Source organism: Brassica oleracea, chromosome C5 (assembly GCF_000695525.1).
Source record: "Brassica oleracea var. oleracea cultivar TO1000 chromosome C5, BOL, whole genome shotgun sequence".
Lineage (NCBI taxonomy): Eukaryota > Viridiplantae > Streptophyta > Magnoliopsida > Brassicales > Brassicaceae > Brassica > Brassica oleracea.
This window is the reverse complement of record NC_027752.1, coordinates 35,851,643-35,872,247: the sequence shown is the minus strand read 5'-3', so window position 1 is coordinate 35,872,247 and position 20,605 is coordinate 35,851,643. Positions and strand designations below refer to the sequence as shown.

The 20,605-nt window shown below is 36.4% G+C and overlaps 4 protein-coding genes, 1 non-coding gene and 1 pseudogene across 5 annotated transcripts; 3 read left to right on the top strand and 3 right to left on the bottom strand.

Moving 5' to 3' along the window:
* Positions 1 to 2,673: 2,673 nt before the first annotated feature.
* On the top strand, positions 2,674 to 4,244 carry LOC106295864 (pre-mRNA-splicing factor ISY1 homolog). Its single transcript, XM_013731856.1, has 2 exons — positions 2,674 to 3,729; positions 4,006 to 4,244. Exon 1 carries the CDS (start codon positions 2,826 to 2,828, stop codon positions 3,714 to 3,716), a length of 891 nt encoding a protein of 296 aa, XP_013587310.1. The 5' UTR covers positions 2,674 to 2,825; the 3' UTR covers positions 3,717 to 3,729; positions 4,006 to 4,244.
* A 181-nt stretch (positions 4,245 to 4,425) lies between these two features.
* On the top strand, positions 4,426 to 5,371 carry LOC106295865. Its single transcript, XM_013731857.1, has one exon. The coding sequence runs from the start codon at positions 4,428 to 4,430 to the stop codon at positions 5,169 to 5,171; it is 744 nt and encodes a 247-aa protein (XP_013587311.1). The 5' UTR covers positions 4,426 to 4,427; the 3' UTR covers positions 5,172 to 5,371.
* A 180-nt stretch (positions 5,372 to 5,551) lies between these two features.
* Positions 5,552 to 8,655, bottom strand: LOC106343308 (putative proline-rich receptor-like protein kinase PERK6). Its single transcript, XM_013782481.1, has 7 exons — positions 7,909 to 8,655; positions 6,983 to 7,618; positions 6,832 to 6,902; positions 6,406 to 6,482; positions 6,168 to 6,312; positions 5,915 to 6,076; positions 5,552 to 5,837 (listed from the first exon to the last, which is right to left on the bottom strand). The coding sequence occupies exons 1-7, from the start codon at positions 8,576 to 8,578 to the stop codon at positions 5,616 to 5,618; spliced, it is 1,983 nt and encodes a 660-aa protein (XP_013637935.1). The 5' UTR covers positions 8,579 to 8,655; the 3' UTR covers positions 5,552 to 5,615.
* Positions 8,656 to 11,621: 2,966 nt separating this feature from the next.
* Positions 11,622 to 11,695, bottom strand: TRNAT-AGU. Its single transcript has one exon. It is a non-coding gene; the product is annotated as a tRNA-Thr (tRNA).
* Positions 11,696 to 11,801: 106 nt separating this feature from the next.
* On the top strand, positions 11,802 to 14,187 carry LOC106343309 (ras-related protein RABG3f). Its single transcript, XM_013782482.1, has 7 exons — positions 11,802 to 11,965; positions 12,581 to 12,607; positions 12,769 to 12,868; positions 13,284 to 13,430; positions 13,496 to 13,576; positions 13,660 to 13,805; positions 13,898 to 14,187. The coding sequence occupies exons 1-7, from the start codon at positions 11,913 to 11,915 to the stop codon at positions 13,962 to 13,964; spliced, it is 621 nt and encodes a 206-aa protein (XP_013637936.1). The 5' UTR covers positions 11,802 to 11,912; the 3' UTR covers positions 13,965 to 14,187.
* A 577-nt stretch (positions 14,188 to 14,764) lies between these two features.
* On the bottom strand, positions 14,765 to 16,558 carry LOC106345141 (annotated as a pseudogene).
* Between the last annotated feature and the right edge of the window lie 4,047 nt (positions 16,559 to 20,605).

Here is a 20,605-nt window from a genome sequence, read left to right as displayed (position 1 = left end):
TAGAGGCGGTATACCGACCATTATAACAGGGTATAAATGATATAAATAAATTTTACCGAATCGCAGAGTGATCGTGCTGATAACGTGTTATAAAAAAGAACTGGAATTTATTTGTATCGCAGGAATTTAAATAAGGGCAAAATTTTATACCCGTAGAAAGAAATAACACTGATACAGAGAGAGAATAGAATAGAAGTGTTTTTTTAGGTGTGCATTATAAACGAACGCAAACGTTCGTATATATAGAAGAAAATTTACTGTACAAATAGTGCAGCGGGATCCACATCTTTAATTATTAACATTACGGTGGCCGCTTTTGTTTACTTTCGTAACAAAAATAAGTTTTTTAACACTTCTTATTTGTCTAAAAAAGTCACAAAATTGTTGAACCACATGTTTTATATACGTTTTGCTGAAGTAAGATGATTAATTGTTCATTATTCTCTTTACTGGCTAGAGTCTTGTTACGAATATAATCGGGAAGGTAATATCAATTTTTGTTTTGGTTTATTAATTTATTTTGTTTAAACTATTTTCTTTTTACATTGATAATTATTTTACTCAATAATTATCATTCTCCTATTTTACTTCATTTTTGTTTCTTTGTTGACCAGTCATTTTCAACATATATGTTTCTAAACTTTAAAACCATCTTTCTAAATAATTCCAACCAATATATTATTAGTCTACAACTAATAACTAAAAAAATTGTAATTAAAGTCAACAATTTATTTTTAGAAATGATGTTTCACGCTTGTAAAGCTAGAAACAAATTATTTTGACATACCCAAACTACTCAATTTAAAGTATTATTTTAACATATACTAAACAAAATCAACATATTTTAGTGATGATTAATATATTTTTATATTATTTTCATTTCAATGATGTATATATTAATAAAAATAAATTATAAAAATATTTTAGTTTAATGCCATATTTGAATCAAAATGCTTTAAGCCGCTAAAATGTTAACTAGGGGTTATTAGTTATTGTATTTTAATAGATTTGAAAATTCGAACTAAATCTACTGTTATTGGTTCTGTGATTTTAAAATCTGTATTAAAATCATGTGTTATTGGTTTAATGATTCATAAATTCTATATTAAATCAAATGTTATTCAATCGTACGGATTTACTAATATATTTGATTTTATAATGGATTTGTTTAGATTTTTTAGTTAAAAATACAAAAACTCAAATCCGAAGAAAAACCTCCGGATTTACATATTTTACTTGGATTTATAAATACTATATAAATTTCTAAATCAATCAAAATATATAAACCAATAACAGCGAACGACATGGAATAACGGAGAATACATGACTACTCTTCAAAGGATTCTCCAAAACTCAAACATTCCAGCGAAATCGTTGATGTTATCTACAAAATAGTGAGTGAGGGAATATCAGTGACAAACATACAGTGTGGAAATTGATAGAGTTTCTTATTATTGGTCCGCCACTTCCAGCTCACGCTTGAGTTGATCAAATCACAAGGAGAGCTTCAACTATGTATCCGGGCTTCCAACAAAAAAATCAGTTGGTGATAAGTGGAGTGGTCCAAAACCCTTAAATATTACATGCTTTTCTCTAGAGGTTCCTAAGACATCGAGCCTTCATTAGACCAAAAATTCGTGAAATGATGGGACTATTTCCGGACCAAATTAAATAGCAGGATGTGAAAATATGTAAAGGACTTGAGTAATATATAAAAGATTTGGACCACTCCACTTATCTAAAAATTAGTAACTTAAATTTTCAAAATTGACATTTTAATTTTTTTCTTGTAAATATATGAGTTTGATGTGTTTTTAACTCAACATTATATATGTATAAATTGAAAATGTAAAAACCCAGAAAATATAATAAAAATTATCTAAAGATTTATTATTATATTTTTATTAGATAAGATATAAGATTTATTATTATATTTTTATTAGATAAGATATAATTTTATTACATTTTCTTGTTTTTTACATGTTAAAAATTATCTAAAGATTTATTATTACATTTTTATTAGATAAGATATAATTTTTATTACATTTTCTAGGTTTTTACATTTTTAATTTATACATATATAATGTTGATGTTAAAAACACATAAAACTCATATATTTACAAAATAAAAATTAAAAATGCTAATTTTGAAAATTTAAGCTACTAATTTGTAGATAATATTATAAAATTTTGATTTTGATTTTATTTTAAATGGTAAAACACCTCAACTATGTTTACTTAATGTAGAAACTTCTAAACTAAAGATTTACCGGTAGTAATGATAATTATGACCTGTTATGGTTTAATTCATTAAATAAAATTAGTTTAGGGTTTTTTTCGTTCAATACTTAGTTTGTGGGTTTTTATCCAAAAAAAAACATACTTGAGGGGTTTTAACGTTAAAAATCCTATATATTATTAGAAAACTTGTTCTTCAAAGTTCACTAAAACAGAAAAGGTGTTCAATATTCCTAAAAAGAAATCATTAACTATTAGTATTAAATACATGCTCAAATTTCTTTTAAATTATTCATTCCGAAATTCACAACAAACCAAGTCATACAAGCACTTACTCCATAAACGGGCCTTGTAAATAAGAAATATGGGTTAGTAAACTGGGCCGTAGGATTGATAAAATAAAAGATGAAACTAAAAAAAAATTTAGTATCCCGGAACTATCACATCTTCAAATCTATCTTCGTCCCCTTCCCCGTCGCTCCTTGGTCCTCCAAATTAGGGTTTAAGATCGAAACAAGCTTACAGAAGAGTCGATTCGCTTGCTACTTACTTCTTCTTCTACTGTAATCGTAACTCCGAAGATCCAAGATGGCTCGTAACGAGGAGAAAGCGCAGTCGATGCTCAACAGGTTCGTCACCATGAAAGAGTCCGAGAACAAGAAACCAAAGGAGCGTCGACCTTACCTCGCCTCCGAGTGCAGAGATCTCGCAGACGCGGACAAATGGAGGCACCAAATCATGCGAGAGATCAGCCGCAAAGTCGCCGAGATCCAGAACGAAGGACTAGGCGAGCACCGCCTCCGCGACCTCAACGACGAGATCAACAAGCTCTTGAGAGAGAGATGGCACTGGGAGCGACGGATCGTCGAGCTGGGAGGTCCTAATTACAACAGACACGGCGCGAAGATGACGGATCTCGAAGGAAACATCATCGACGTTCCCAACACTAGCGGACGTGGCCCTGGCTACCGTTACTTCGGCGCGGCGAAGAAGCTTCCTGGTGTGAGAGAGCTTTTCGAGAAGCCGCCTGAGCTGAGGAAGAGGAGGACGAGGTATGATATCTATAAGAGGATAGACGCTAGCTACTATGGTTATAGGGATGAGGAGGATGGGGTGTTGGAGGGGCTGGAGAGGAGTGCGGAGGGGGAGATGAGGAGGAGGGAGGTGGAGGAGTGGCGGAGGCTGGATGAGGTTAGGAAGGAGGCGAGGAAGGGGGCGGCGGAGGTTGTGAGCGTTGGAGCTGCGAAGGAGGTGTTGTTTGAGGAGGAGGAGGATGTGGTGGAGGAGGAGAGGAAGGAGAGGGAGAAAGAGGAGGAGAAGGAGAGGGAGTTTGTGGTTCATGTTCCCTTGCCTGATGAGAAGGAGATTGAGAAGATGGTGCTGCAGAAGAAGAAGATGGAGTTGCTTAGAGAGTATGCTAGTGATGATTTGGTTGAGCAGGAGAAGGAGGCTAAAGCCATGCTCAACATCCACAGATAGATAGAGAAACAAGGTGAGTATATCTTTAAAGGTTTTAGCTTCTTTTGAAGTTCCTGAGTCTCTATCAAGTACATTAGCTTAGATCTTGAAAGATCCTTCATGAGTAATTGGTTTGGTTTTGGGCATAGTATTAGTACTCTTATGGAATGGAGCTTAGACTTGCTTTTAACTGTTATTTCAATGGCCAAGTACAACACTTTGACTAGTTTGTAGATGCAGATTATCTTCTTCTCTACTGTATTGACTTTGATGAATCTGTGAGACTGATAAATCTTTATACACCTTTCAGGCTGAATCCACTCAGCTGCGCTCTTCTGATGACAAACCCTGTGCCCAACATGAAGAAGCAATGGAAGAAAGTGAGGGGACGTAATGTTGGAAACAATGAGACATGGAAACAAACTCTTATTCTCTTATGCTACCTCTACTTTATAGTCTGTCTGTATTTTAATTTCTTTGTGCTCACAGAATTACTTCTTACTCTTAGATCTCAATCACTTAATGAATGGGCTTTTTTTTTCTTCCTTATCACAATGGGAATCAAAATCCAGTCTTTGGTTTAAGACAAATGCAGAAACATGTTGAAACTACCCACTAGCATTTGTCCATGTTTTATCAGGCAGAGAACACAATCTTTACTATTATTCTCAAAAGACTTGTTGTGACAAAAACCAAACTCCATTTATTAATAACACCGTTGAGATGAGATGTATGTTGGATATGGTAATAATACAAATGTGTCTAGAGATACGAACCACACCCACATGTTCACACACTCAATCCCAAACTCTCTCTCTCTCCACAACACAAACGCACTCTTGTCTCTCTTCTCAAGTTCTCAGTCCTCCTCCAATGGCGGACTACGAGGACGAGATTGACCAGCAGAACCAACCATTCATCCCCAAAGAGACAGCCCTCCAAGCCCTAAACACCATAATCCAGCTCCACTTCGAGAAAACTCTAGAGAAAAAACGAGCCATCGACCACCAGAAGAAGAAGCTCCACAAGCTATTCCAGCTCTTCTTCATCTTCCTCGCCCTCATCTTCTTCTCCCTCTCACAGCCCTCAGGCCGTCTCGGCTGCCGCCACTGCTGGGCGCCAATCGTCCTCCTCTCCTTCTCCCATCTCTTCTTCTACGTCTCCGTAGCTCAAACCCTCCGCTGCATCAACGGCTTCAAGTACCAGCGCCGCTGCCACAAGCTCACTCTCGGCCTCGCCACGCACAAGCTCCGTTTCATCAAGTCGCGCATAGCCGCGGGAGATTTCTGCCTCGGTGGCGGCGGAGAAGACGAGGTCTCAGCCTCCGCTGCTGCTTGGGATCTGGAAGTTCCGTATCAGGAGCCACCGGATAGCTACTTTGGCAAGTTTAAGAGAAACTGGGCTCTCTACTTTGGGTTCTTGATCCTTCTTTACACTTTCATGATCTCCTTCTCTGTTGTCATCCTCTGTTTCTAGTGGCTATTTCGTTATTTTTTACTTTACCCTTCTGATTTTTATCATTCGTTAGTCTTCAGCTTAGAAGGGATCACAAGAAGTTCGAATCTTTTCACGAACCCAAGTCTTCAGCTTGATGTAGAAACAAGGGATCACGAAAAGTTCGAAACTTTGAATCTGAATTCAAGTCTTGAGCTACATTGCTCTCTTTGTTCATCTCATGTTTCAAACACTAGCAGAGAATTAAATAATCAATTAATCACAATCTTTTGATTGTATCTTTCTTCATGCAGACACAAACGTAAATGCACAACGGTCAGAATCTGACAAAAAATAAAAATAAAAGAGCTGTAAAGTGTTTCATAAGGAAACAAAACATAAACAGAGAAAGGTTGGTTGCTTGCTTGAATCTAAAAAGCTAAGTCAAAGCTCTTGTCTAGTAGTTGTTATGTTACTCCTCCTCTACTAATTTCGTCGCTGCTCGTACTCGTTCGTGTTTCCATACTCACTGCTTGCACCGTACTCTTGGCTGTCCAACGCTGTTTTCCTGAACTTCCTCATATCAGCACTGTAAGTGCTCGAGTCATAGTCCGAGCTTGATCCCCTCGCGAGGTTAGAGCTCTGTCCAGGTTTCCCTCCTTCGTTTAGATCGTCTAGCGATGCATCTCCCTCCAGAGCTCGAACAATCTGTTAGAATCATAAAGCCACTCACAACGTTTACCCATTTGTGATATGATTCATTTTTGTTGTTAAAGACTCTTTACCTGGCTCATCTTAGGCCTGCGTCTAGCTGAGTGTCTGACGGCTGCAGCGGCACAAGCCACCATTCGGGCCATCTCATTAGGCTCGTATTGGTTCTCGAGGCGTGGATCAGCTAGTTCACTGTAGTCTCCGTCTTGAGCTGCGTTTATGCATAAGGGTCTTGCCTGTTTAAGAAAGTAAACATAGTTTGTGTAGGATGATTAGGTTACAAAGACTATAACTTTGTGGTGATTGTAGTATATATATGGTACTGACCCAATCGACCAAGCTGTCTTCCATTTCACCAGTGAGATCAACAGGTCGGCGTCCGGTAATGAGCTCTAGAAGCATCACTCCAAAGGAGAAAACATCTGATCTATCTGTTAGTTTCCCGCTTGACGCATACTCTGGAGCTAAGTACCTGCCATTTGATTCAAGCCCAAGAGATTCTTGTTTAGAGAAAAAGATTCTTGAGTGAGATCTTTCATCAGCTGGTTTAGCGTTTCTTTATTACCCGAATGTTCCCATGATACGAGTGGACACATGTGTAACATTGTCCTGAGATAGCTTGGCTAACCCAAAGTCTGCAACCTGAAGATTTAAACCAGTCCAGTTATAAATAAACACAGAGTCTGAAAGCACTGTAATTCAAGATCATAATCAGGCATGCGGGTTCGGGTAGTTTGAATTCTAGTAGTTTGGTTCGACCAAAATCTTGCCGAATTGAACCAAAAACAGTTTGGTTTGGTATTCGGATAGTTCATTTTTTTTTTTAATTTTTTTACCAAACTAACTGAAGTTTTTGATTTGGATCATATTTTTGTTAAAGTTTTGGTTAAATTTGGATTATTTTGGTTGTGACGGTTATTTTGGTTTGAAATTTCGGATAATTTTGGTTAGTTTGGTCCGTTATAAGCCGCATGCCTAATCATAAGCATACCTTGGCTTCAAAGGATTCATCAAGAAGAATATTTGAAGCTTTAATGTCTCGATGAATGATCTTCGGATGACCTGATTACACAAAATTTGATTACATCTCTAGTTAAACCTAGAAAAGATCAAATATATAAGAGTTTTTGTTTTTGACTCACAATCTTCATGTAAGTAAGCAAGCCCTTTAGCTGATCCCAAAGCAATCCTGAGCCTTGTAGTCCAACCAAGAATAACACCACTTTTACCATGGAGATGAAACTCAAGCGTGTCATTAGGCAAGAACTCATAAACCAACATCCTCTGCCCTCCTGCAATACAATAACCAACAAGAGACACAAGAAACCGATGGTGAACTCGGCTAATGATATCCACCTCAGCCTGAAACTCTCGCTCTCCTTGTCCGCTTCCTGCTTTAAGACTCTTCACAGCGATCTCTTTACCATTTGGAAGTATCCCCTTGTGAACATACCCGAACCCGCCTTGCCCTAACAGTCTCGCTTGAGAGAAGCCTTGCGTTGCTGCGGCTAGCTCGTCGTAGGTGAATGTGCTCTGGTTGAAACCTAGAGCCACTGAAGGGTGTGGTGGTGGTAGAGCTGGACCGTGTGGGCCTGAGTAGTTTGAGCTCATGTCGCTGCTGTTAAGACCGCCTGAGACGGGCATTGGTTGCGTCGGTTGCCAGGTTCCAGGAGGTGGTGGAGGAGGTGAATTCATCCAGTTGTTGTTCCCTACGTTCATTACATGATCGCTTTGGTTATTGTATTGTTGTTGCTGTTGTTGGTATTGGCCACTCGCACCTAAGGTAAAAAAAAAAAGACTTAGTTTTCCCCTTGTTTCTTGGGTGACAATAAACAAATTTTAATAGTTTTCCACAATAGATCATAATATTCAAATATGTAAAACTCTGCCTGAGAATCAAGTTCCCATGAGATGTGAAACCCACAAACTTACAACTGTGGTTTGAAGGTAAGAAGATTTTAATGTGTTAGGTTATTAATTCAAGTAGCTTGGTGCACAAGAAATAGTTCTAAACAAGGACAAACTAGGGTTGAGGTTAGTGACTTGGTGTTGACCAATATAGTCTTACCGTTGAAACCGTTGCTTGCATAGTAAGGCATTTGATTCTTCTTTTTTTTCTTCTTACGACAACAACAGACGCAGAACAAGATCATGACAAGAAGCAACAATCCAGCAGAAGCTGCAATTCCTATAATAGCACCCATGTTGGGTGTGTCGTTACGTGAGGATTTAGAGCCACCACGGCTTGATTTAGGAGGAGACAGAGATTTCGGAGGAGAGTTACGGCCGGAATTTTTAGAAGGAGGCGGAGGCGAACGGTTTTTGCTTCCTCCGTTATTGTTTTTGTTGCTATTAGTATTCCCCTTGTTGTTGTTGTTGTTGTTGTTGTCATTGTTATTCCCCTTGTTGTTATTACCATTGTTGTTATTATTGCCATTGTTTTTGTTACCATTATTGCCATCATTGTTGTTATTACCATTGCTGTTGTTGTTGTCATTGTTTCCACCATTGTTGTTGTTGTTGTCTTTGTTTCCACCATTGTTGTTATTACCATTCTTGTTGTTGTTATCATTGTTTCCACCATTGTTGTTGTTGTTATTGTTTCCTTGTTGTTGTGATGGTGGAGGTTGTGAGTCTGAAGAAGGTGGTGAAGGAGGAGAGGAGGAGGAGGAGGAGGAATTAGGAGAAGGAGGAGATTGCTGTTGATTGTTGTTGCTGTCGGATTGCCCCTCCGCCATAATCTCTTTGGATGTTCCTTTTTAAAAAAATATTTCTTTTAATTATCTGGAAGCTCCCTCTTTAAGATTTTCGTAAGAGAGAGATGAAAATTGAAGAAATAGAAACACAAAAAACTCATTGTGTGTGTTCCAAATTCTAATTTTAAGAGATTTTTTTCGTTTTCGTTTTTTTTTTTGATTTTCTGAATTGCTAATTCCTAATAATTTCTTCTTTTTGTAGAGTCTATATTTGGGGTTTAATACAGCCATGCAGATTATGCACCTTCAACTATATTTGCAAAAGAAAAAAAAATAATTACAGTAAAAAAAACTCGATGTGTTTATTAGAAAATAAAATGATTGGTTTACCTATATCATAGATAAGGTTAAGGCTACACAAGGATGAAATCAGATATTTTTTTGGCAAGGTAGTAAGGAAGTGTTGTTAAAAGCAGTGGCATTGACAATATCAATTTACTCTAAGAACATTTTCAGATTAAGTGTGTGAAGAGATTTTTGGAACACTACTAAAATTGGCCTAGAATTTAGGGATTTATAACGATTTAATCAAGCATTACTTGGAAGACAAGTATGAAAAAGCTTACAACATCCTAATTGTTTAATGGGCAGATTAATTAAAGAGAAGCATTTCCTGAGAATATCTTCAGTGCAAAAAAAATCTTCATATGCTTGGAAATCAATTCTATATAGGAGAGATTTAGTATGTAAGGGAATGCGTTTTATAGTAGACGATGGAAACCTAATTATATTTGGACGGATCCGTGGATCTTCAGATCATCCACCACGTCCACCAAGACCAAGATTACAAGGAGATAAGTTGGACGAAGTGAATTAGTTGTTCTCTTTGGACGGAAAATCATGGGATGAACAGAAAATTATAGAAATGGTCGTAGAGGAAGATGTCAATTCTAAACATCAAATTATGCTCATTTTCCAAACTCGACCTCTTAGGATGACACAATAATGAAGATGGTTTGTATTTAGTTAAAGGGCAATTTTCTCAGATAGACATTTTAAGTTTTTGTCACAAAAATAGCTATTGAAGCAGAAAATGACTAAACTAATTTTTTTTAATTTTTTTTTTATTTTTGAAATTCGATTTTTATCCCCAAAATCTCATCCATTTAACTTTAAAACTAAGTCTAGATTAATTAATATAGGGTAAAAACATATTTTATCCTTTAATAAAACTTATTTTGGTAATTTTCTTCGTTGAACGCTATTTTTGTAAGGATAAACTAAAAAAAGCTATATTAGAAAATTTTTCCGAGTTAAATGTTTTTTACTGGTTAAGTAATTTTTTTTTCCGTCTAAGGTTTTCTTTTATTCAATATTGTCTTTCAAAGACAATAACATAATATTTGATATGGTACATTGCATCAAGAAAGCCAAAACATGCTCTTAAGAAAACAATCTAACCCGACCAAAAATATGATATGACAATTACGATTACAAGAGAAATCAATGATGAAATCCAGACCGAATATTGGTTGGATGATGACAATACATTGATATCAAGCTGATCTTTTTTCACGGTTGTTAACAATCAAAGTGATTTCCCGCATCACAAAGGGCTGCAGTCACTTGCGTTGCCTACACGAGAAAAGTTCTCTAGATAAAGATATATTTTTTTCTTTGGTTAAAGCTGTTCCGGAGGAGATCCCTTCCGAAAAGTTTACTCTTGAACCCGTCGAACAATCTGCGATAACCATTACAACAATAAAACGGAGAAAAACGAACATATCTCCAATTACAAAAGCCAGCGGAAAACGAAAATATCCCGAAAATTTAGGAGAAAAAATCCAAAATAAAGCCATAAGAAAAGAACGAAGAAGATAAAACTATTAAAAGAGAAATCCCAGCGCCGGTGCTCAAGAAGCCACCAGCGCAAGGTCACAAAAAATCTCTTTTTTTTCTATCTGACGGCTGACCTTACTGGTTAAGTAATTATCTCTCTACAAATGAAGAAATCACGCCTATTTTGTGGAAATATTATGCTGAAACAGAGGATTTGGAAGACAAATATTTCCCCAAAAATTTAAAAATATCCTGTGGCGTATGTATCTAAGAGTAAGAGTTTGGCTACGAAGAATAATCTTCACAGACGACATATTACACATCCTACCCAATGTCAAAGATGTTGTCAAGCTGAAGAAACAAAACTACATGTTTTCTTTGAATGTACACATGCCCAACGTATATGGCGAGCTTCAGGTATATCGAACCACATAATTAGCTTAACTACTACTACTTTAGAAGAGAAGATCGAGGCATGCCGTCTTTGTAGTTATTCAAGTAATTTATGTCATTTACAAGACTTGTCTGTCTCTTTGGATATGATGGAGAATTTAGAAAAGTAGGAATATACTCATTTTCCAACAACAAAAATACATTGGAGGAAACTCAGGAAAGTATTACATCAGGCCCTTGATGATGCAATTTGAAGATCATGCGTCATTGAGGATTAACCGACTTAACTATAGTGTTATCATATGAAATGGAGAAAGCCAAAGAAGGGATGGATCAAATGTAACGTCGATGGCTCCTTCATTGATCCTAACACATATGTCCACAAGCGGGTTGGGTTTTCCGAGACTTTAACGGCTTCTATAGAAGAACGGATCAAGGTACCTGAAAGAAAGTTAAAAAAGCCTTTGATGCAAAATAGTTGTGCTAGAGGTTACAAAAATATTGAATTTGAATGTAACTGTAAGACGGTAATAAACATTATGAATAGTCGTATTCTTTATTTTGATGGATACAATTGGGTTGGAGAAGTAATGTGGTGGAGTAAGAAGTTTGCTGATGTTCGGTTCCTATGGACAAGAAGAAATGGAAACAAAGTGGCTGATAAACTAGCAAAACAACCGATTACTCAAAATGAAGTTTTTGTTATCACTTTTATGTACCACCTTTTGTAACCATGGATCTTCATCATAACTTGTTACTCAGCAAAATTAATAAAGATTTAGTGTTAAATGAACAACACAGTGAAAAGAAACAATAACAACATGTAGGGAAAAAGCAAATTATTTTAAGGAAATGCTCTCGTTGAGAGTCGAACTCAAGACCTCCCGCTTACTAAACGGGTGCTCTAACCAACTGAGCTACGAGAGCTGTTTGCCATTTCCATATGAATTATATAATGAAATGACAAGGAACATAATGATTCGCTTTTGCTATAAAAAGACAAAACACGAGTCTCGCCTAAGAGAAATTACAAGACAGATCAGGGACAGCTTAGACTCTCCAGGTCCCAGAGAGAAAAACACCGTCCTCTTCCACAGAAGATACCAGAGACAGAGATCGTAGAATCTGTTCTAGATCCGATACGATGCCGTCCCGTAGGCGTACCCTTCTCAAAGTCATCATCCTCGGCGATAGCGGGTTAGGTTTCTTCTGCCCCCAGATTCTTTTTTTCTCTATGTTTGTATTTGCTCATCGTACGTGATTTGATGTTTTTACGATGAGTATATTGAGTGGCTTTATCGTCTGGGTTTAGAGATTTAAGCAGGATTTTGTCTAAATCGTTTCCTGTGGGTTTAGATACTCGTATGATTTGTTGATTTATCTCTTAGTATCATGCTGAATTTTGATATTGAGGTTTACTTTCGTGTTGTTCATCAAAGACCACAACTTTACGAGGCTAAGTTGAAAAAAAATTGAGCTGACCTAGTCTCGAACTTGGACGTTTTCAACTTGAGTTTTACTTTACCACGTTCTTGAGTCTGTAGATTGTTTTTTCAGTTTATTTTATGTTTTCTTTGTTTATATTTTGGCTCTTGATTTAACATGTAGTTTTGCAAACTGAGGGTTATTCATGTTCTTGCCTGTATTTTTTTTGTGGGAGAAAACTGAGAGTTTTGCTTAACATTCAGGATCATACTGGTTTTGTTGAAAGTGAGACAGGATCATGGTGTAATCATCATAGATAGATGTTTTTATGTTATCTTCATTTGAGTGAAAACTAAATCTGAACTTGTATGATTTGTGATTTTGCAGGGTGGGGAAAACATCTTTGATGAATCAGTATCCTTCTTTTGTTTCCAGTTGACTAACAAGTAATACTGTAGTAGTTGGTATGGATAAACAGATTCTTTGGTCCCTTTAATATGTTTTTTGGGTGGATCTTTCTCGAAAGTCGACATGTGTTTTCGCTATTGTTTTTGGTTTAACACGATTAACTTCAGATATGTTAATAAAAAGTTCAGCAACCAGTACAAGGCCACCATTGGAGCTGACTTCTTGACTAAGGAAGTCCAGTTTGAAGATCGTCTTTTCACTTTACAGGTTCTTTACTTGAGCCACTGAATTACATTAATTTTTTTTTTTTTAAATAGTTTTTGACTCTGCGAGGTGTTGGTTTGAAAAACGCCAAGTACCTAATCAGTTTCTGCCAGAAACTTCCACGCTTACCTTTCTCGTGAATCATGCTACCTATAATATTGACATACTTTTGTGCTAGTGTCAGGCAATCAGTAATTAGTTTTTTGAATAAGACAAGGCACTAGGATAATTTCATGTGGTTCTGAATTGCTTTTCTTGATAACTATCAACCACAAATAAGAATAGCTCTAAACTGTCCCAAGGATTGTGATCACAGTGGTCAACCTTTCACATTTGTGGGAGCTACGGCTACCCTCTTTGCTTGAACAAAGCTCACTTGTTTATGTGTGTGTTTCTGTCAATGGATGGGTTATTACAGATCTGGGACACAGCTGGACAGGAAAGGTTCCAGAGCCTTGGTGTAGCTTTTTACAGGGGTGCTGATTGCTGTGTTCTTGTATATGATGTCAACTCCATGAAATCTTTTGACAATCTCAACAACTGGAGAGAAGAGTTTCTGATCCAGGTACACATTCAAGCTCTTCCTCACCTCTCACAATAGACAAAGCATTAACGCAATGCCTCTTACAGGCGAGTCCATCGGATCCAGAGAATTTCCCGTTTGTTCTTATCGGAAACAAGGTCGACGTGGATGGTGGAAACAGCAGAGTGGTATGATGTGCTTTACTTCATTCTCCATTGTGACATGAATGTCTCTGAGATGTATCATTAATGTTGACTGACTGTTATCACAGGTATCAGAGAAGAAGGCTAAAGCTTGGTGTGCTTCCAAGGGAAACATTCCCTACTTTGAGACCTCTGCTAAGGAAGGCACCAATGTGGAGGAAGCTTTCCAATGCATTGCCAAGAACGCGCTGAAGAGCGGAGAAGAGGAAGAGCTGTAAGTTTCATTACAAATCCGACTCCATACATACATACATACATACGAGTTTGGTCTCAACGTTTTGTCTTTTTTTTTTTCTCTCTCTCTAGATACTTGCCAGACACAATCGATGTTGGGACAAGCAATCAGCAGAGGTCTACAGGGTGTGAATGCTAAGGAGAGTATCTCTCCCGGAAGAATGCATTTTGAGTTCAAACAATGGTGGAACGTGTCTCTCCTCCCATCACCTCTCTTTCTTCACCAGTTGTCCCTAAACTTTATTACATTACATGCTGTAAATTTGTTCTTTTGTGGGCTTAAAGAACCCTTCAAAATGATTTGACTTGTCTCGCAAGTATTTGTGTTTTATTTTTTTAAAAGAAACATATTTCCTATAAAAGACAGAAAGCTCAGTGTTTGTTTGGTCCAATCTCAACCTCCTGGTTCGAGTTTCTAAGCTTACCCTTGAAGTCTCTCCACCTAAAGCCACTAAAAAGCTCATCCATATCGTCCTCAAGCATCCTCCCTTGCGTCTCCCGTAAGAAACTATAAAAGAAAAACCAAGCCACCGTGGCAATCCCTCCGAACAACTAGAACGCTCCGTGGTCATCCCTTTCGACATCGATGATTTCACACTTTTCAACAGGAGTATAGCCAAAGCTTCCATGACCGACCAACTTCAAAATAAGTGAGTTTTTGAGTAAGTTTTGTATGTCTTTTCGTACTGTAGGTGATCCCGCGCAAAATATATGAGTTATTTTAGATCATAGTTTGATATTGATCACCGTGAAAGAGGTGATGAATAAAGTCTCTCCTTCTCAGGTTCTAAGCCTCACTGGTTCCATATCATATGCTCTTCGAGTTTGATTCCATGCTTCGAGTACAAATTTAAAATCGCAAGCAATAAAGTAGACATACAAGTTGCATAAAAACAAAAATTAAATGTTCAATGACACTCAAAGACTTTATAACCCCCTCTATGATTCACCAATCCTCTGATGTCTTCGGCTTGGCTTGTTGGTGGAAGAGATCAGCACAATGGTGACATTGTTGTTGTGAGAAAGTGTTGCAGTCATCAGGTCTTCAGTTTTAAACTTAAGGTAACGTTCATCCAACAGTAGGACAATCTTATCTAATTTCTCTGTACAGTTTATAAGCAAAAGTTCCACTAATGAAGCCACATGCTCTAATTTTGCATCCACGCAGTGCTCTTCGTTCCAAGAGCATTTGTTCACGTTAAAGCCTTCTAATTTCAAGTATTTGTCAAGAGACTCCACCTGTATTATAGAAAATACAAAATATATATATATATATATTCGAACTATATGATAGCTGAAAAAAGAGAGCTAGGTTAATGGTAAATTATATATACCGGTGGCATGCGGAAGCGAGCCCTTCCACCTACTACTAGCTTCTCTAAATCAGGTGAGTTTTGTAACAGTCTTTGTATGCCAGGAATAACATACTGACAGATCTTTGTATCAAGAGTCAATGCTTTGACCTTGAGCATCGGGAGAGGAACACCACGAATCTCAGCAAGAGATAAAATCTAATAGAATGAACAGTTCAAACATTCTTAGAGAACTTATATAAATTCAACGCCTAATGAGGAAATAATCCATATAAAAGACATTGATACGATGCCATATGTACCTGAATAAAGGTTCTCCCAAGCTTAAGCTTCTCTGCGTTCTTTAACTTATCTAGCATCTTTAACACCACGACTTGGAGAAAATTAGCGTTGAAGTCAGAGTTCAATAAGACACAGGAAATTAACCGAAGCTACATCAACCAAAGTAGATGATGATAACTGAGGGTCATACAATCTGAGACAATGGATGTGTGGTGCCACAATCTGTCTTGGCCCCCGAACCGTCATGTTACGTATTACTTCCAATGTTCTCAGACGTGGAGATTGGCTGAGATCAAGAACATTTAGTTCACCGCAGTGATACAATTTTAAGTATTCGAGAACCGGACAACCGGATAGAATCTTAGCCATGGATTCATCAAAGAGAGTGCAAAATCTCAAGGATAACTTGTGCAAGGATGTCCAAGACACAGTGCACTCGGGAGGAACAATGGTATGGTTATAACAGCATGACGTAATGTTGAGTCGTTTGAAAGAAGAAGTGTTACAGAAGAAATCAGGAAGCTGCTTATAGTCATAATTAATGATGACGTCGACGAAGGAAATTCAGGGAAAGATTCTCAAGGATCGGACAACCCGATAGAATCTTGGCCATGGATTCGTCAGGGAGACTACAACAAGTCAATGATAAGTTCCGCAAGGATGTCCAAGACACAGTGCACTCGGCAGGAACAATCGTATGTTTATAACAGCATGACGTAATGTTGAGTTGCTTGACAGACGAACTGTTGTAGAAGAAATCAGGAAGCTTATACCCTCCATAATAATGAAGGAAATTCAGGGAAAGATTCTCAACGTTGTGTGACATGGCGAACTTGATCCACGTGTCCATGTATGGTATGTTCTTCATCACGTATTTTATTGTGAGGTGAAAACTCTTTGTCTTGGGAGCTGTGTAGCGAGTTAGGGCTTCGTTTACCCAAGCTGCAGTCGTCAGTGTACCGACATCTAAGGATAGGGAAGGTACCTCGCACCATACATACCTCCATCGTCTAGACAAGAGGGAAGTACTGATGGCATCTTTGGTGGTCGGAACAAAGCAGAGTATGTGTTGGAGGATCACATCTGGTAAATTGCTGATCAAGTCTTCAGCTCCTTCGATCTTCCTGTCGTCTGTCATCTTTGTTTGCAATATTAATTATCATTAGGGCACAGCTTTTATATTTAGGGTTCTCGACTAGTAAGAGCACCGTTATCTTATTTTTTTTATTGTAAAAGTGAATTAAGAAACTAGATTAAGAGACCCAAAATTTTACTTGTTCCATTGTAAGTCCATTATTTAATTAAATACTATTTTTTTTATTTTTCTTATTAAACTTAATTTTTTTCTTAAAACATAGTATAAGATAACATTTTAAACATTGATTTTAAAATAAAAACATAAAAAATAAAAACAAAGATTAGTAAAATAAACGATAATAATTTGAAAGAATAATCCGAGTTCAGTTGTTGTCTTCATCACATCCAAACAAAGATTAGTAAAATATGTGTAGCAATTGTTTTAAATTTTCATAAAAAAATAAAAAACAACGGTGCTGTGAATAAAATTTAGTGTTATGAATAAAAAGAGTGAAACTTTATATGGACTTTAAATAGAAAAAGATTATGAATCTTGTGTTGTGAAGTTACTTGGTATGGACTTTGAATCAAAACTTTCAATCAAGAACAGAAAGAGACATGATCCAACAACAAACACTACACTGATAATATTTACATGCAAATAAACAGGTATACCTTTTGTTCAACCATCATTTTCAGCACTGAGAACATTTACATGCTAATTCAGGGAGCTGAAAACTCTTTGTCTTGGAAGCTGTGTAGCGAGTTAGGGTTTCTATTACCGGATCGGGCGTCAGTGTATCTACATCTAAGGAGATAGATTGCCTCGCACCATACATGCCTCCATCGTCTAGACAAGAGGGAAGTACTGATGGCTACTTTGGTGGTCGGAGCAAAGCAGAGTATGTGTTGGAGGATCACATCTGGTAAATTGCTGATCTTGTCTGCAGCTCCTTTGACTTTTCTGTCTTCTCTCATCTTAGTTTCGATATTATTCTTAGGGCACAGCTTCTCTATATATATAGGACTTAAGAAAAACGTTATATAGTTTCCTCTTTCTCAGTTCTTACAAATACTTAGGCTCAAATGCTATTGGGCTTCAGATAAGCTATTGTGTTAGTGGCCAGTGTCATCCGCTGGTGTTATACTGTTATGAATAATCTGATGTGTATTTTTTGCTGATCAAGTCTACTGCGCCTTCGATGTCCCATCTTAGTTTGCTACATATATTCTTAGGGGACAGATTTTATATATAGAGTTCTCATAAAAAATCTAAAAAAATCTCACACTTCTCAATCCTAGAGAACCTCATATTATCTCAGAGATTTTATATTTATATTGTAATGTAGTTTTATTAAACAGCAATTTTTTTAATAAAAAAACTAAGCTAGTGACATAGTGACATTTGGAAGTAAAATATCTAATGATTTTTATTTTTCATATAAAAAGAGCTTCATCCTTAAAGTATCTTCATTGGTGTTTTTGAACCAAATAATATTCATATTTAATTAAATCAAAATACTTTAAAATGTGAAACTATTTATTAACAGGCAGATGCCAAAAGAAATTATAAAAATATTTTTTTTCTAAAAAGACTAATATTTGAAAGTTTCTTTCCTATTTTTTTCTTTATTATAATTGCTAAAATCCGTATAAATCTAGTAATAATGGGCTTCAATTTTTGCACTCGTTACAGAACACCAAAGTATAATCTTACCCATCATACACATTGAGCTTAGGGATGTTGTCATGGGGAAAAAAACCTACCATACCCGAACCCGAAAAAAGCTCGCCCATAAAATTCCTAGTATCCCCTACTATGAAAAATCTGAATAAAACCTAAACCATTAGGACAACTCAAAATCAAACCTCTAATTTTAGGGTTATCCGCGGGTATCCAAATACTTTGTTACATGTTACAGTTTGTTATTTTTTTTCGAAACAACAGTTTGTTAATTTTATCTTAAATTATATATACATGAGAAAACCAATTTTATTTATTTATGATGGAAAACATGATTTTATGTTTTTGGTAGGAAAAATAATCTGCGCTTTCTTATGAGAAAAAGCGTCTACTCCATCCCATTCACAACTGGAGTATGGGAAATCACAGAACTACTTTTTGTGGATTGTAAATATATATGGGAAAGTTCTTGTCCAAATCAATATCATTACATAAGGAGACATGCATGTGGCATGTGCTGTACGTTGAAAGCTCCTACTTAAACTAAGCTATGGGTGGATTTGTGGACCAGTTATAGTTAGTTGTGGTTTTGTCTAGTATATATGTTCACAGAGGAAACTTATATACATATATTATATATATAAAAAGTTTTTTTTTGTTAGATTCGACATGAATCATGTGTATGCATGCTTATCATTGTGAACAAATATTGTATTCAGTGATTGCAGATCATCTATAGTTTGACCGTCGTCTATGTATATTAATGTTTGTAGCCGATTCAAGCAGCAGGCGACAAGTTTCATGACTACTGTATATATGTATACTACTTACCAGTTAAAATTTGAATTGAGCAGATAATAAATGGGATACATATATATACGTGTGTGTGTATTAGCCCTGGGACGGATCCGGATATCCGGGAAATTTAGGGTATCCGGATCCGGATCCGGATCCGTCGGATCCGTGGATTTAATATCCGGATCCGGATTCGTGGTTTCCGGATATCCGGGTTTCGGATATCCGTCTCGATATTCTATTATCCGCGGATATCCGGATCCGGATCCGTCAAAATAAATAAAATAATTTTTTTTAACAAAAAATACAATTTTTTTTTAATATAATACATAAATTAAATATTTATAAATATATTTATATATGTTTATAATATTGTAAAAACTAAAATATAATATTATAAGATTAATTCATGTATAAATATTAATATATCAAATATAAATATTAATAAAATATAAAAATTTAATGTATTTTAAAAATACGGATCCGGATCCGGATATCCGGACCTAAAAATTAAGATATCCGGATCCGGATTCGGTTTGCACGGATCTAAGATTTTACTATCCGGATTCGGATCCGGACACCCCGGATATCCTATTTTCGGAGCGGATCCGGAGCGGATCTCGGATCGAATCCGGATCTCGGATAATAAGTCCCAGGCCTATGTATGTAGGCTGTAGGCTGTAGAAATCAAATGAAGCTACATATACATAAACCAACATCATACATTCAAACGGTTGACCCATATTATCTGAAACTAAAGGCATTTTGGTTGAACGGTCATCTCTATAAAATAAGATCGTAAAGTGGGTATATACTATATACATTTGAATATAAATTGAGGATGCCCTGTCTAACTGTCTTCGAAAAGTTTTTATTTTTTATTTTCAAAAAGTGAATTGTAACTTTTATGGATGTAAATTAATATAGGTTACAAAAGTGGTATGAACATTTGAATATGCTTTAAAGTAAACCATGATTTTCACGCGACTCGTAAGCATGATATACGAATTAAATTATATAACCGAGTTTGAACGAAATAAATATATATTCAAGTTTGTTTCTAAATTTACTGGGGGAGACCCGCCCTTCGCGGAGGATTTGATATTTGGCAAATATATATTCAAGTTTGTTTCTAAATTTATTAGGTTGTATTCATGTTTGGTCAGAACCTGTATTTCGCATGATTCTTTTGTGAGTGGTGTAATTGCTAATTTGCAAAACGGAGATTGTATGCATATCACTACAAGAAAACGTGCCCATAACAACAAAGATATTTCGTCGTAAATTTACATGGCGTTTACGACGAACAGTTTTCGTAAAATCCATGTAAGTTTACGACGAATATACGTGGAATGAGAAATACGTCGTAATCATTACATCGACATTACAACGAATCATGTTACCGTTATATTTAGGTGAAAACGTGTATTCAATGCGCTTTAACTTACCTAATTTCGTCATAAAGTCGTTGTAAATATTATGTTAAAACCATGTAAAATCCATGTAAAATATTCCTTGTAAAATCGTTGTTATATTTCAACAACCCAACTCGAAAATTTCTCTATATATGTCATTTCTCACGACTCTCTTCCTCACAACACACAAACGGAAAAAAAAAATCCGAAAAAA